At 42.4% G+C, this 16,696-nt stretch overlaps 1 protein-coding gene and 1 long non-coding RNA gene across 3 annotated transcripts in view; one reads left to right on the top strand and one right to left on the bottom strand.

Annotated features, from left to right (window-relative positions):
- Positions 1–3,505: 3,505 nt before the first annotated feature.
- The window catches only part of kcnq3 (potassium voltage-gated channel, KQT-like subfamily, member 3), an 88,761-nt gene continuing 75,570 nt past the window's right edge, over positions 3,506–16,696 (bottom strand). For both annotated transcript variants that reach the window (XM_042071365.1, XM_042071366.1), the window contains exons 14-15: positions 5,024–5,105; positions 3,506–4,120 (exon numbers count right to left, since the gene is read on the bottom strand). In XM_042071365.1, coding sequence (XP_041927299.1) covers positions 3,626–4,120; positions 5,024–5,105 — 577 coding nt within the window. In that variant the 3' untranslated portion in view covers positions 3,506–3,625. The remainder of the gene's footprint in view (positions 4,121–5,023; positions 5,106–16,696) is intronic.
- Positions 8,100–9,094, top strand: LOC121692655. Its single transcript, XR_006025304.1, has 2 exons — positions 8,100–8,363; positions 9,024–9,094. It is a non-coding gene; the product is annotated as an uncharacterized LOC121692655 (long non-coding RNA).

Raw genomic sequence — 16,696 nt, 5'->3', positions numbered from 1 at the left:
CAGGTGTTTATGGTGGTTATGATGGTCAGGTGTTTATGGTGATTAAGGTCAGGTGTGATGGAGATCAGGTGTGATGGTGTTTATGATGGTCAGGTGTTTATGGTGATTATGATGGTCAGGTGTTTATGGTGGTTATGATGGTCAGGTGTTTATGGTGATTAAGGTCAGGTGTGATGGAGATCAGGTGTGATGGTGTTTATGATGGTCAGGTGTTTATGGTGATTATGATGGTCAGGTGTTTATGGTGGTTATGATGGTCAGGTGTTTATGGTGATTAAGGTCAGGTGTGATGGAGATCAGGTGTGATGGTGTTTATGATGGTCAGGTGTTTATGGTGATTAAGGTCAGGTGTGATGGAGATCAGGTGTGATGGTGTTTATGATGGTCAGGTGTGATGGTGATTAAGGTCAGGTGTTTATGGTGATTATGATGGTCAGGTGGACAATTACATCACTACATACACACACTACACATACTGTATGAATATGCAAACACACTCACACACTACTCATCTGCAAACACAAGCAACAGTTATAACCAAACACACACACACACACTACAAGTAAGCAATGCTGCCAATGAGAACATAGGATGCTTAGAGTGGGAGAGTGTGTTATGAGTGTGTGATGAGTGAATGAAAAGATTAGGGATGAAGTGTGACCTTTCTGCAAAACCATGACCTTGGAGTGTGACCTTTCTGCAGATTAAGGTTGGGGTGTAACCTTTCTGCAGATTTGACCATCGATACCTCTGGTGGGGAGATGTGACTGTGTGTGTGTGAGTGTGTGCCTGTATGTATATGTGTGTGTGTGTGTATGTGTTCAGGTATGATAATGTGTCTCTTGTGTAAATGATTAAGAGTCTGTTTGGTCCATTCTGCAATTGCACCACGTAACTATGAAGTGCAGGTTAGTGTTTGAGCGTGAGAAAGAGAACATATCACTGTGTGTGTGTGTGTGTGTGTGAGAGAGAGAAACAGAACATATCACTGAGTGTGTACATGAATAAGAGCGTGTCCTTGACTTGTGTGTGTATAATAATAATGGTGTGTATGACGTGTGTATAATAATAATGGTGTGTATGACGTGTGTATAATAATAATGGTGTGTATGACGTGTGTATAATAATAATTGTGTGTATGACGTGTGTATAATAATAATGGTGAATTCACCATTGAAAATGAATGGCAGTATAGGAGCCTTCTGTTTAGATGAATGTTTAAATAAGTGATCACACATAAACGTGCTCAAATCCACCCTCCATGTTTAAATAAGTGATCACGCATAAACATGCTCAAATCCACCCTCCATGTTTAAATAAGTGATCACGCATAAACATGCTCGAATCCACCCTCCATGCGATGCACAGAGACACATGTGGGAGGGGTATCTTGGCTGGGCCAAGCCTGGGTTCATGCAGCATGCAGACTTAGAAAAGAGCAATATAAAAGCATCCACTGGGGGCGCCCTCCTGCACTACTACTCATGCACATGCAGGGCTACCAGCACAGGGGCTACAGCTCAGAAGCAGTTCAGAAGTGTTCTGTAGTCACAGGGTTCCTTCAGAAGATGTTTAGAGTCACAGGATTCTGCCGGGAGAGTTCAGCAGTCACAGAGTTCTTTACAGTCACAAAGTTCCTTTTGAAAAGTTCTACTGTTCCAGGGTTCCTTTTGAAGAGTTCTACTGTTCCAGGGTTTCTTCAATAGCGTTCTAATCACTGAGTTCCATCTCCAGATGGGGGCAGGGTCGAGTTCCAACTCAGGCAGACATTGGCAGATTTTAGGGGCGAGGTCACAGATGAGGGAGGGACTGGGCGGGGCTTGTATGGATGCCCATCCAATCACATGCTCTTTATTCCACATCCAGTCTGGGATGCCTTTTCTGTAAGTGCTTGTTAAACAACTCTTCCATGTCACACTTGCAGTCCAGCAGAGATTCCTCAAGGCAGCTCATCATAACTCTGACCTAAACATGAACTCTTAGGCCAAGATGTAAGGTCTAAGTGTGTGTGTGTGAGAGAGAAAGTTTAAAAGAGTTTAACGTTTAGATGATCGGCAGAAACAGCTGTAGGCACATTGAGAGATTCTGTGTTTTCTTGTGACAGCAACTCTATCAGGTCAAATGAGCATGTGCTGTGCTTACTGATCTCTGTGCATAGCTCACTATGACACGGCAATCTCATCACTGGCTCATTCTCTGTTAACTGGCCCGTGTGAGTAGCATCTACTAGCAATGCTGCTGCTAATGCTGGCTAACGTGCAAGTGGCATTATAACCAGCTCTTGTAACTAGCACTTGCTTTTTGCTAATACTGGCAAAGAATTAATGGACTGACCAAAAGGACGGCTAAAAGTTCATCACTATGACGCTAAATTGAGGTTTAGATTTGTCTGATGTTTAGAGATGTCTGCTGAAATTAGCCTGAGTAAATACTATATACTATAGTCATAAATAATTAATTCAGTTGGTTTTAGTGTCTGTCATTTTTCCAGAGTGACTGCTAAAGTAAGATTAGCATCACACTAACTGAACATACTGAGAGATTAGATAACAGTTACTACAATCTTAACCATGATGCATGCTAAAGGTTAGCCTCCTACAAAAGATTAGCCTCTTGCTAAGGGTTAGCCTCTTGCTAAAGGTGAGTCTGATTGTGTGAGCGAGAGAGATGACTGCCATGAGTGTCTGCTAGGGGTCTGCAGCAGCTGAGTTAAAATATTGAGGGGTCAAAGTTCAATGACGCAATGCAAGCGCAGGTGCTATCTCCGATTGGGGCGCATCAGCTGCAGAGGTTGCATAGACTATAAAAGGCCTTTACTGCACGCACACACACACACTACTGCACGCGTAGACTGGGAAGGGCCTTTACTGCACACACACACACACTACTGGACACGTAGACTATGAAGGGCCTTTACTGCACACACACACACACTACTGCACGCGTAGACTGTGAAGGGCCTTTACTGAACACACACACACACACACACACACACTACTGCACGCGTAGACTGTGAAGGGCCTTTACTGCGCACACACACACAACTGCACGCGTAGACTGTGAAGGGCCTTTACTGCACACACACACACTACTGCACGCATAGACTGTGAAGGGCCTTTACTGCGTGTGCGTGAGCCTTGCGCTTATTATAGAACTGTGTCTATGCAGCTTTTGTGGACTATACACCAGCCCACGTGTGTGTGTGTGTGGTGTGTGTGTATCTGTGTGTTAGGGTGTGTGTGATGCTGTGTGTATCTGTGTGTTAGGGTGTGTGTGTGTGTGTGTGTTAGGGCGTGTGTGTTTGTGTGTGGTGATGTGTGTATCTGTGTGTTAGAGTGTGTGTGGTGATGTGTGTATCTGTGTGTGAGTGTGTGTGTGAGTGCTATGGCGCTGTGCTGTGTGTGTGTGTGCGTGTGCTATGGTTCTGTGCTGGGTATGTGTGTGTGTGTGTGTGCCCGTGTGCTATGCTGCTGTGCTGGGTGTGTGTGTGTGCGTGTGTGTGTGCTATGGTGCTGTGCTGGGTGTGTGTGGGTGTGTGTGGGTGCTATGGCTGTGTGCTATGGCGCTGTGCTGGGTGTGGGTGTGCTATGGCGCTGTGCTGGGTGTGTGTGTGGGTGTGTGTGTGCTATGGCGCTGTGCTGGGTGTGTGTAGGTCACTGTCGGTGTCGGTCTCCCCCTCAGCGAGGCAGCAGTGTGATTGACCTCTCCGCGACCCCTGAGACTCCTCCCTCTCCGATGACACGCTGAACCCACTGGGTGATCGTTCTAGCTCCTCCCCCAGCTGTGTGACTGACAGCAGAGACAACTGTGACCCCGCCCCCTGCCTACCCAATGCAGTATCTGATAGGTCAGTCTGTGTGTGGGTGTGGCCTGGCAGGCTACTGATGGGCAGGACATTGGGGCGTGGCAGCGGAGTGTGTGTGAGTGTGTGTGTGAGTGTGCTGTGTGTGTGCTGCACTGGGTAATAAGGAAGTGGTTGGCCATAGCAGCAGAGGAGAGGGTCGCCGTCAGTGACGGTGAGGGTCACAGAGGGGTCATTGCCCGTGGTAACCTGCAGCGTCTCCTGGTGCTGCATGTGCATGTCCACCAGGAAGTCCAGTTTCTTGTCCATGTCCTCCACCTGTTACCATAGCAATACAAACAGCATCAGCATTCCTGTATCCCCCAGCCTATCTATCCCTGTTACCATAGCAACACAAACAACATCAGCATCCCTGTATCCTCTAGCCAAAGGGGTTCCCAAACTTTTCCACCACAAGGCCCCCCAAATACCACTAGGTTCTGGCCAAGTGGTATTTGATGTGTTATTAAACCCATCGACAATACTGCGGCAAATGTAAAATTACATTAAGCTAATTCTAATAATTATTTTAGCCACAAGCACTTCGCGATTGAGCATACAGTGTGTAAAAATTGCATTTGGAGCTTTCTGCTATATGAGAGCTATCTACTATTATTCCCAGTCATTATCATGAAAAATATAATGTTCAGATATGCGACAAATTATTCTAATGGCATTGTATAACAACCCTCATAGTAATAGGTATATTTAAAAATTTTCAAATGTACTTATTTGTTGCTTTTATTTTTCCTTCCAAATTGCTGAGGCCCCCCTGGCACCCCCTCGCGGCCCCCACTTTGAAAACCACTGCTCTAGCCTACCTATCCCTGTTACCATAGCAACACAAACAGCATCAGCATCCCTGTATCCCCCAGCTTACCTATCCCTGTTACCATAGCAACACAAACAGCATCAGCATCCCTGTATCCCCCAGCTTACCTATCCCTGTTACCATAGCAACACAAACAGCATCAGCATCCATGTATCCTCTAGTCTACCTACTCTGATGGAGTGGATTAGAGAGACTTAAGTCTCAAAGGGCCAGCATCACATCAGGCTGTGCGCACACATGCATGCACACACACACACACACACGCACGCACACACACACTCATAGACACACACACACTCATACACACACACCCACACGCACCACATGCACACACATACACGCACACACACCTGTCTTTCCACTCGCTGGAATCTTCCCATCATGCTGGGATCGTCTGAGTCTGGTAAAATAGCAGCTGGAAACGGATCATGTCTGTGAAACACACACACACACACACTGGTAAAATAGCAGCTGGAAACGGATCATGTCTGTGAAACACACACACACACACACACACACAGAGGAAAGTACACACACACACAGAAAGGTGAAAGAGTGAAATACTCTTCAAACACATATTATCACACATGCCTAAAACAGTGCCCAGGTCTGGCAATTTGTCATTTTGCTTTGAAAATGAAAGGATGTAATGACCGGTTGCTATCTTGACATTTCTGTTTGCTATTACAAACGAACTAAAGGCTACAGCCTAGCCACCTAGCAGAGTGGAATTAGCAACGCTTAAGGCTACAGTCTAGCCACCTAGCAGAGTGGAATTAGCAACGCTTAAGGCTACAGTCTAGCCACCTAGCAGAGTGGAATTAGCAACGCTTATGGCTACACTCTAGCCACCTAGCAGAGTGGAATTAGCCACGCTTAAGGCTAGAGCCTAGCCACCTAGCAGAGTGGAATTTGCAATGCTTAACCTAGCAGAGTGGAATACGTTTGAATTAGCAACGCTTAAGGCTACAGTCTAGCCACCTAGCAGAGTGGAATACGCTTTAATTAGCAACGCTTAAGGCTACAGTCTAGCCACCTAGCAGAGTGGAATACGTTTGAATTAGCAACGCTTAAGGCTACAGTCTAGCCACCTAGCAGAGTGGAATACGTTTGAATTAGGAATGCTTTAGGCTACAGCCTAGCCACCTAGCAGAGTTGAATATGTTTGAATTAGCAAAGCTTAACCTAGCAGAGTGGAATATGTTTAAATTAGCAACGCTTAAAGCTACATTGTGTACTTTTTTTTTAGTTAATTCTTGGCAAAAACCCATTTGTTCTTTCAAAAATATGTGCTCATTCATGTGTAATTATTTCCACCTACTAATCAAAGTATTCTTGTAAGTGTAGAATCTGCTATTCCAAATACATATGCGCGAGTCGCGCGAATGGCTGAATCCATGTTTCGCCTCCATCTTTGAAATACATTCGCCAACGAAGGACATTCTTGGAAATTCAGTTCCGCCTTTCGCGCTTGTAGGCAACACTCATTGCATGATTAGTCTACTCGCAACTGCCGGTATTGTGCCCCTTCTGGTTTTTCCACCTACTGGTTTCCAAGCTGTTCCCGAGCCTGTCCAGATGTCATGTATACCTATCAACAGCAGCTGACGGCTACCCACGTCGACCGATTCGCTACATATTCATAAACATTTTACTGGCCTTTGCATGTTCGCACCTCAATAAAAACTGCACTGAACTGAACTGAATACCTGAGCACTACATTAGTATAACATTTTCCAGCGGGGAAAATGCTTTTTTAAAGTAACCTAATTTCGATGATCTGTGTCGCGCTGGATTCGAACCCTCATCAGCAAAAGTATCACCATGCGAGACCGCCTCGCTCTCCACTACACTATCAACATTTACATAATTTCCAGAACATAACACTGTGTTCACTCAGTAGGCCATGATTCACCGTTTATCTGAGTATTTTGAAACAACTGGTTACCTTGATTTAGGCTTTAAAAACATAACTGTATCATGCACTCTACCTTCTGTTACACCTGAGCTGTCCATGTGCAAGGATTTGGCCAGGCAGCGCACGGATCATGAAACAATGGGCCTAAAACAACTGGTTACCCTGGACTGAAAACGCATGATCTCGCTGTCAAACACTCAACAGCTGGAGCTGGAGAGCTTTTGGTGCAAATTAACTAGCACATAATGTTGGTATATGCGCAAGCAGCTTGTGGAGATCATCTGTAGCCTAATTGAGGCAAGGTAACCAGTTTCATCCCAATTTAGAACAAGCTGCTTGTGATAACAGGGATATGAGGTTAACCTTTTAAAATTAAAAACCTGAAATGAAAAGCATTGTAGGGGTTGCAAATACTTATCTTCCGTCGTAAACATAACGTTGTAGGATAGCATAGGCTATAACTTTGGAAACGAGACGCCATGGCCATAGAAATTTGCTTGTCCTCAACCAAAGGAACTGGCTATTGTAGCTGTATAGTCCCGAATTCATGCGTTTCCAGACCAGGGTAACCAGTTGTTTCAGACCCATTGTTTCAGAATCCATATGCTGCCTGGTAGAATTTTTGACAAATCATTGCACACAGATGGCGCAGCGGTGTGCACGATATGTTTTAAGCCTAAATTAAGGTATCCAGTTGTTTCGGAATATATAGACAAACAGTGATATGACCTGATAGAAAATAGTTAAACAACCATTGACACAGTGTTGATAGTGTAGTGGGGAGCGGTGTGGTCACGCATGTAATTTGTTTTCCTGAAGAGAGTTCGAATCTAGTGCGACACGGATCATGGTCATGGTCATTAGGCGACTTCTAAAAAATAATTTTCTCGCTGGAGAATGTTATAGTGCTCAGCTGTTCAGTTTAGTAAAGATTATATTAAGGTGCGACACGCCAGTAAAATGCATCCAAGGAACGTAGGCTATTGCAGCCTAGCTGTTTGAGAGCGAGATCATGCGTTTTCAGTCCAGGGTAACCAGTTGTTTTAGACCCATTGTTTCATAATCCGTGCGTTGCCTGGTAGAATTTATGACAAATCCTTGCACATGGATAGCGCAGAGGTGTAACAGAAGTTAGAGTGCATGATACAGTTATGTTTTTAAAGCCTAAATCAAGGTAACCAGTTGTTACAAAATATTCAGATAAACGGTGAATCAAGTTATATAGGTGCTGATAGTGTAGCGGAGAGGCGGTCTCGCATGGTGATATTTTTGCTGAGGAGGGTTTGAATCCAGCGCGACACAGAGAATCGAAATTAGGTTATTTTAAAAAAACATTTTTTCCGCTGGAAAATGTTATACTAATGTAGTGCTCAGGTATTCAGTTCAGTTCAGTGCAGTTTTTATTGAGGTGCGACATGCAAAGGCCAGTAAAATGTTTATGAATATGTAGCGAATCTGTCGACGTGGGTAGCAGTTGGTTGCTGTTGATAGGTATACATGACATCTGGACAGGCTCAGAAACAGGTGGAAAAACCAGAAGGGGCACAACACCGGCAGATTTGAAAGTCTGTTGAAGATGGAGGATTACACCTATTCTCGAGGACATGAAAAGGAGTCGCCAAGGAAGTGAAAAAGAGAATTAAAACGACAACGTGACCAGAAAAACAACAGACCAAAGTCAATATTGGAGTGGCTTTTCTAAGATGGAAAGAGCTTGTGAGGAGCAAGGATTTTAAAAGGGACGCCGAAGTTGCCTGCTTTCTCCTCGACAGGTAATTCGGCCTATTCGTGTAAACATACAGTCTATGGTGTAAATTCAAAGTTTTATAGTTGCTTGGCTAACTATAGCACGGTTGTCCATAACGCTAGAATGACGTCTGGGATACTTTTCCTCGCGTCGATGAAAAAGGATTGTCTAGGCTATGTTGTAACAAAAATGTGCTCACATTTTTTTGTGTGACGGATCACAGGCGAAGAGCACTGTAAATTGTAGTTATTTTTCCATTGCTTTTGCTTTGTAGCCTAAATGTATCCTAATCTGATAATGCTAGGGTAGCCAATTCCAAGGGTGACGTTCACATCCTGAGGCCTGTCCTGTAGTCTTATTAATTGTAGACGTAGCCTACTAATTACTAAATTATCTGAAAGTTTTTTACCATATGAGTGTAGCCTACACCTCAGAATGGGGGAAGGGTAGACTAGTCCATTACACTTGTGAATGGAGCAAGGTAGACCAGCCAGCCCATTGAGACTGATCAATGAGGGTCAAAGTCATTATCATGCAGAACAATAAAATACGTACAGAACTGCTTTGATTGAACTTTAGTCAATGCATCTACCAAAATACATCTTTCTTCACGGTCATAAAATGAATGTACTTTGTTTGTGGTTTAAGTGAGACATTCTAATATGTACTGCTCTTTTTTGTCCAGCTATGAGAGAGAACTGAGAGCAGTCACATCAACACCAATGAAGGGAAAGCCCTCTAGTATTAATTACTCCAGAAGTGTCCAGCATTTCTAGTGGGACAGACAGTCACTGCATTAAAAACAATTGTTGATTCTATGTGATTGTTGTTTGATAATAACTGAAAGTATATTTTTAATAACTTGGTGTTTACCATTTTATGTACTGTCATGTTGTGAAACGCTCTGCTTATTCATTTCAGATGAGCATCTTGGCGCAATTGCAAAAGCCCCTGAAATTGAGAACCTTGAACAGAGGTAACCCATCAATGCTCATAATGTCTATACCCTAACTCTACATAACATTCTCTTTTGTATATTTTCATGATATAAGCATTTATATATATTTTTTACAAAGCCTACATGACATGAGCATTGTGGAGGATGTGGACAAAATTCATTGGTCTTGTTATGTGATGCACGTGCATGCCTTCATTGTAACCTTGCCTGTAACTCAGTCTAGGCAAAATAGCACTATACAGATTAGTAACAATATGTTGAACTATATAAAATGGTGTGTATGTCTAACGACACTGCATGTCTTCCACAGGATCAGCTTTTCAGGAGACTGCAAATTTAGAATGATGGCCCATGTTGCTTCAAAGGCACCATACAAAAAGGAAGGGTTCACGTGTAAACACCATTATTTGTTAATTTCTGTAAATAAATATATTGCAAATAACATTGTTGACCATGTTACTGTCATTTGGTGTTTCAAAACTCCTTTTTTAATTATAAGTTTGTGGATGTAATGTATAAGAGGTAACAATCTCGTTTTTATTTTTCATGAAAGCAAAATATAACGATGTACTGGTGTAAAATAAATACAGTTTTAAAAGGAACAGGCAGTACAAGAACACTAATACAAAACTATTTACAATAACACAACATTATAGGAAGGTGATATAAATTCCAGAGATGTCCCTGAGTGAGAGGGTCAGGGAATTTATCCCTCATCCTACACACACAGCTTGGGATCACTCTTCTATTACCCTATCCTAGAGACCCATGCTGCCAGAAAATGAAATGTCTGTAGGTAGCATATCTGAACTCTATTGTCATCACCTGGCTCTCTTACATGGCCTAATGTTGTGATGTCTGTGATGTACTGCATGTGAATCTGGAGAAAACCTTCATCTAGGCAGTACTGTGTGAAGTGAGGCAGAAGGCTCACACAGGTGGCTGGGTTTTGTCCACAGCATTTTATCTTCCAATCGGTTGGCATGTCTCTGCAGTGTGTACAAGTACACCAAGGCATCCCTGGCACAGGTGGGGGGACGACATGTCTGCACTGATGCATCATCAACGCATCAAACACCAGACCTGGCTGCCTCACTAGCAACTGTGTGGTGAGGTCCCTGTGCTCTTGCAGGCTCATTCCATCCACAAGTCTGAAGAAATAAGACACAAGAAATAAGATCAGATAGGCATGTTTAGGTAGCAAAGTTAGATTGTTAGCAGAGTAGTAGTAATAGTAGGCTACTCTGTCATTTTTCAAGTGTTTCAAGAATACTAGTGTATGGACAATGAAAAGGTGAAAATGTTGTTGTGTAACATTTTCTATAGACCATAACGTAATCATATGTGTCGTGGTTTCACTGGCAGACAACTCACATCATGCAGTTGACTGGCAACAGCTAGAAATTGCTACATATAAACAATGGAGATACAAACAGGGAAGCTACACTACTTGACACCGAGCGCATAACTGAAGTGTTCCGTTCGCAACGCGTAAAATCAATTTTAGAAGAATGGTCTATTTTTCTGGTGTAGTTGCAGCAGACGCAACGCAAACAAACGTGCCTGGTGCAGCTTCCGAGCTCATTTCGGTGTCATTGACATTGATACTGTTCAGAGAAATATATTTAAAAAACACAAACCTCCGTTGCTTCTCTCCTTTGTCTTTGAAGTTCTTCCACTCTCCTCGTCATCTTTGGAGAGTCTTACTTTTTCTTTGCCTAGGAGGTCTCACCGATCCTCTGCCACCGGCCCTGTCTGGCTTTTCTTTACCTTTCCCTCGCACCTCCGTAGCATCGACTGATCTCTGACTCTGCTCACTGAGAAACATAGTAGGCTAGGCTACGCTACGCTGTAAACATTGCCTTACACTATTAATCTCGTACATACAGAATAACGATAGCACTGATACTGTACTAACATTAGCATGCATTCGTTTGGGAACCTGATAGCTGATGCTACTGTAGCAATGAAATAGCCTACCAAAATAACGAAAATGTAAAACTATTTTTCACTTTACATACAAGGATACAAGGAAGTTTATTGTGACATGCATATAGTTACTGGAAGTAAGAAATGCAGTGAAATTATGTCTGGTGTCAGCCTATTTGTGCATTAATGGGGGGAGGGGGGTAAAAAGTGCAGTAGAAGAGGGGTTTAGTAGATTAAGTGGCAAGGGCTGCATAAAAAAGGTGGGGGAGGATTGGGATTGGGTGGGGGGCACCAACAAGGAGCACCCGAGAGCAACAGGGGCAAGGAAAAACTCCCTTACCAAGGAAGAAACCTTGGGCAGATCCACGGCTCAAGGGGCTAACCCAACTGCCAGGGGTCTTGGTGTGTGTGTTGGGGGGATGACAGGGGAGATGGGATAGTGTGCTGTGTATGTGGGGAGAGGGCAGTGTGCAATATGTGTGTTGGGGAAGCTTCCTCATGAGACAGTGTGCTGTAAGTATGTTGGGGATGTGTGTTGGAGAAGCTTCCTGATGAAATAATGTGCTGTGTATGTAGGGGGGGGGGACAGGGGGCAGGGACTTACTATTGCAAGCAGAGTACTGTATGTATGATGTATGTGAGTGATGACAGTGAAGATGTGTGTGTGGGCGGGAGGGGAGTGGAGCAGTGACTGTGTGTGTGTGTGTGTGTGTGTGTGTGTGTGTGTGTAGTGTGTGTGTGGGCAGTGTGCTGTAAGTATGTTGGGGATGTGTGTTGGAGAAGCTTCCTGATGAAATAATGTGCTGTGTATGTAGGGGGGGGGGGGGGGGGGGCAGGGACTTACTATGGACTTACTTACTATACAGGTCATAACCAACATGTTTACTGGCTATATAACTAAATGCAATGTGTAATTGTTTTCTAAAGTAACCTCATCACTGAAAGGAACACTGGACGAAGTCGTAGTACTGGAAGCCATGTTAACCTTGGCATTAAACGGCCACCAGAGTTAAAATGCGGCATGGGAGGGGCTAGAAAGTAATATTCAGTTGGTTGTCATATAGAATTTCACCGCTAGATGGGAGAAGTTCTTACACAAGGTAGCTTTAATCTAGCAGAGTGGAATACGCTTTAATTAGCAAAGCTTAAGGCTACAGCCTAGCCACCTAGCAGAGTGGAATACGTTTGAATTAGCAACGTTTAACCTAGCAGAGTAGAATACGCTTTAATTAGCAAAGCTTAAGGCTACAGCCTAGCCACCTAGCAGAGTGGAATACGTTTGAATTAGCAACACTTAATCTAGTAGAGTGGAATACGCTTTAATTAGCAAAGCTTAAGGCTACAGCCTAGCCACTTAGCAGAGTGGAATACGTTTGAATTAACAAAGCTTAACCTAGCAGAGTGGAATACGTTTGAATTAGCAACGCTTAACCTAGCAGAGTCGAATACGTTTGAATTAGCAAAGCTTAACCTAGCAGAGTGGAATATGTTTGAATTAGCAAAGATTAAGGCTACAACCTAGCCACCTAGCAGAGTGGAATGCGTTTGAATTAGCACCGCTTAAGGCCAACAAATTATGAAGACTCACTAATTTGATTCTACAAAGGCAAAGTAAGCACAGGCCAGCACTGCTTGGCCGACTCCAAACTAACGTCTAGTGCAGTGGTCTCCAACACGGTGCCCACGGGCACCAGGTAGCCCGCGGAACGGCTATGAGGCGCCCCCAGCGCACCTTCTAAAAATAGCCATCAGTCAGATCACGCTCTAAAAACACACTCCATTGTTAAGTTTTCAATATATATTTAAGTCTAGACTAGAACCATTTTAAGAATGTATGTAGCCATACATCTGTAACATTAAATTTATATTGGTGATACCTTACAAATTGTGCGTTAAATTTTAGCCGTTGGCTCCAAATCCGTTTCCCATTCAATCTTTAAACAACAACGGAAGCGGAGCGCATACACGCTGCTCGCACGCATACACAGTAAAGGGGGAAAAACTTGCTCGTCTGGTGTAGCCAATGGAAGCATATCTTTGCAAAAGTTCTGTGGCCATTCTATGTTCGTCAAATACGGTTCTTGCATGATTGTTCAAGGACTGAAAAACAATTGCTTTAGCTCACAGGCCTTTTCTCCTCCGTAGGTTACTGCCGTATAATAGCACTGAAAATGTTGTGGCATGCTTGACTGAGCAGGACTGTACATTACCTTTTTTGTCAGATCATGGAGAGATTTCAGGTGTGCAATAACTTTAAAAGGAGACTTCATATGTTAGGGTGGTGTGGGTGATTACTTACTTATGTTAAAACCGAATTGTCCACTGAAATCAGAACTTAAACAACCCCTGAATTCATAATGGTGGGTGGGTATAAATTGGGTACACATTGTAACCCAAATTATTAATTGCACAAAAATATTGTTTTTTTGTTAAAAAAATAAGATTAGATTCCCCATGCAAACTTTAAAATGAACAAACTAAACAAATATGTTGGTAGTGTTGCATATTGATATTAAAGTATTGAAGAATCAGATGAAAATACAGTTGCTTAAATCTAATTTAAAAGTAAAAATCACATAGGCCTATTATTTAGGAGGACTACCGTCCTAAATAATAGGCCTAAAGGGGTGAGGGTATGTTTGTTTTAAATGAGTAGCCCTCCATATGATTTCGGGTCTTCAGGTAGCCCTCATTCCCAAAAAGGTTGGAGACCCCTGGTCTAGTGAGTGCAGAGCAGGTTGGTGGCACTATTTAACCTAAACTTGTAAATGACAAGAACTGTGTGTGTTACCTTGGTGACTTGGTAGCGATGTGCTACCTATGCCAGTTCTCTAAGACTGAGTGCAAATGTTGCCTTTATATGTTTGTCTAGTGTGTCAATGTGTTCCGTTTGTCCTCATGCTGTTTTCATATCATCTGTTAACCTACTGTAGTCATTCCTCAAAACCCCCACAGTAATCCCATAGCTTACTTGTGCACAATATTAACATCCAATACTACGGTGATTAATATGCTATAGCTACAACCATCAATATATCTCTTTCTGTTTAAAACCATACCATTTACTTCACAATCATGCCCGGTTACAATAATCACGCAACACCTCTGTGTCTTACTGGCGTCTCCTGTTTGTTTGTGTAAAGGAATTTTTGCCGCGATTGTGCAGTTTAAATGACGCTGTGACTTCCAGGTCAATAGGAAGTGACTCGGAGTTTGATTTATTAATCTATTAGCTGCTAATTTATATTGTGGCTTTGCCAAATATTAGCTAGAACAATATAATTAATATTATTCAATTTCTAGTGTTGTAGATATGTGCATTTTTACTGTTTTTAAGCTTTTATTGTCTACTCACCTGAGCCACCCCCGTATTGTATTGTTGAGCTGGTATGTGCCAATTTCAGGGGTGCGCTGCAGGCCTATATAGACTTACCGCTTCAGTCTGTCTAGGAAGTTAGAGTCGAGGACATACGTCTGTTGTATGCTCTAGTGAAAAAAAAGGTGCGTAATTGTATATTTTGATTTTCATGTCAATTTACTTTATTTATCTAACAGTATTTTTTTTCATTAATTTTGTTAATTTTTATTGTCTTTTTGGCCTAAATTGGGAGAAAAAATAAAATTCCCATCTTTTCAACATCATCTCCGACTTCTCCTGAGTGTTTACATCTGCTCACGACTTCTCTCTCACATCTACCCTCAACAAGGGCAAAAAAGGCTTCTGAGGTGTGTGTGTGTGTGTATGTGTTACCTTGGTGACTGTTGTAGGGCATATGTAAAAGGCTTCTAAGGTGTGTGTGTGTGTGTGTGTTACCTTGGCATATAGCATGGAATGTGCAGTGGAAAATACAGATGGCAGCAGCAGGGGACAATTATATGATGACTGTATTGCATGATATTCTCAGGGTCCCTGCAATATAAATGGTACTGACAGTAGTTTTGAGAACATGCCGGGACCCAGTAAGCCCATGACATTCTCTATTCCTGTATTGACAAGAAATAGAACACAAATGCATCGAGCTTATAGGGTAAACCAGTCCAATCTCCTACCCGTACCACATCAACCTCAGATTTCCCCCATGGATCATATTTCCCCACTTAAACACTTAAACTAACAAAACTAGCACTCCTAAATATCAGATCTCTTTCAAACAAATCATTCTTAATTCATGATCTAATTTGCACACACAACCTTGATTTTTTACTTTTAACTGAGACATGGTTAGATCAAGCAAACAGTGCTGCTACTCTCATCGAATCAGCTCCCCCAAACTTCAGTTTCTTGAGTGCTACCAGAGCAAATAAAAGAGGTGGGGGGATAGCTACAATTTTCAAGACGTCTTTTCAGTGCAATCAGTCGTCATTCGGTGACTTTACTTCATTTGAATATCTGTGTGCATGCATTAAGTCTTCTCCTCAGATTTTATTACTGACAATTTACAGGCCTCCAAAACATTCAGCTAAAGTTTTTCTTGAAGAGCTAGGTGAACTGCTATCAGTTGTTTGCATAGAGTATGACTGTCTTATTATATCAGGGGATCTAAACTTGCATGTGGATAATCCTGAAAACAATTATGCCAAGGAATTCATTGCACTAATCGATACTTTCTCCCTAACACAGCATGTACAGGGGCCAACACACTCTCTCGGCCATACCCTCGACCTTGTTATCACAAAGGGTCTCGATGTCTCTACAGCTGTTAAAGACCTGGCCTTATCTGATCATTTTTGCGTGTTCTTTGATGTGTCTATGTCCCCACACACTCAAAACACAGCTATGATGGTAAAAAGGAGAATCATAAATGATCAGACAAGTGCTCTCTTTGAGCAAGCACTTTCACTAAAGTCAAGTCAACTGTCAGACTCTGAAGACTTATTTGATCACTTTAATGCAAAAATGGCAAACATTATGGATGACATTGCTCCATTACAATTCAAGAAAGTTAAGGACAAACAGAAAGCACCATGGAGGCAAAATCCAGCAGTTAAACTTCTAAAAAGAGAGTGTAGGAAGACTGAAAGAAAATGGCGTAAATACAAACTTCAGATCCACTATGAAATCCATAAAGAGATGCTCCGCACATATAACTCTGAAATATGCAAAGCAAGACAGTCTTTCTTTTCTAACATTATCAATAGAAGTTCAAATAACACTCGTATTCTATTTTCAACTGTTGATAAGTTAACAAATCCCCCCTCACAATTAGCGCCTGAACTTCTCTCAACTAATAAATGCAATGAGTTTTCATCTTTTTTTAAAGGTAAAATTGACAAAATCAGACTCAACATATCTGCTCAATTACAAATTCAACAACCTGAACTTCCAGCAACAAACAGAGGGAAACTAAACTTGATGTCAGAGTTCAGCTTGATAGACTACGAAACACTTGAAAAAACGGTACAGAATCTCAGCCCTTCCACATGTGTCTTAGACACTCTGCCTACCAATTTCTTCAAAACTGTTTTTCACC

This window comes from Alosa sapidissima, chromosome 19 (assembly GCF_018492685.1).
Source record: "Alosa sapidissima isolate fAloSap1 chromosome 19, fAloSap1.pri, whole genome shotgun sequence".
In the NCBI taxonomy this organism is placed as follows: Eukaryota; Metazoa; Chordata; class Actinopteri; order Clupeiformes; family Clupeidae; genus Alosa; species Alosa sapidissima.
Note: the sequence above shows the minus strand (reverse complement) of the source record. Positions and strands in the feature narration are given on the sequence as shown.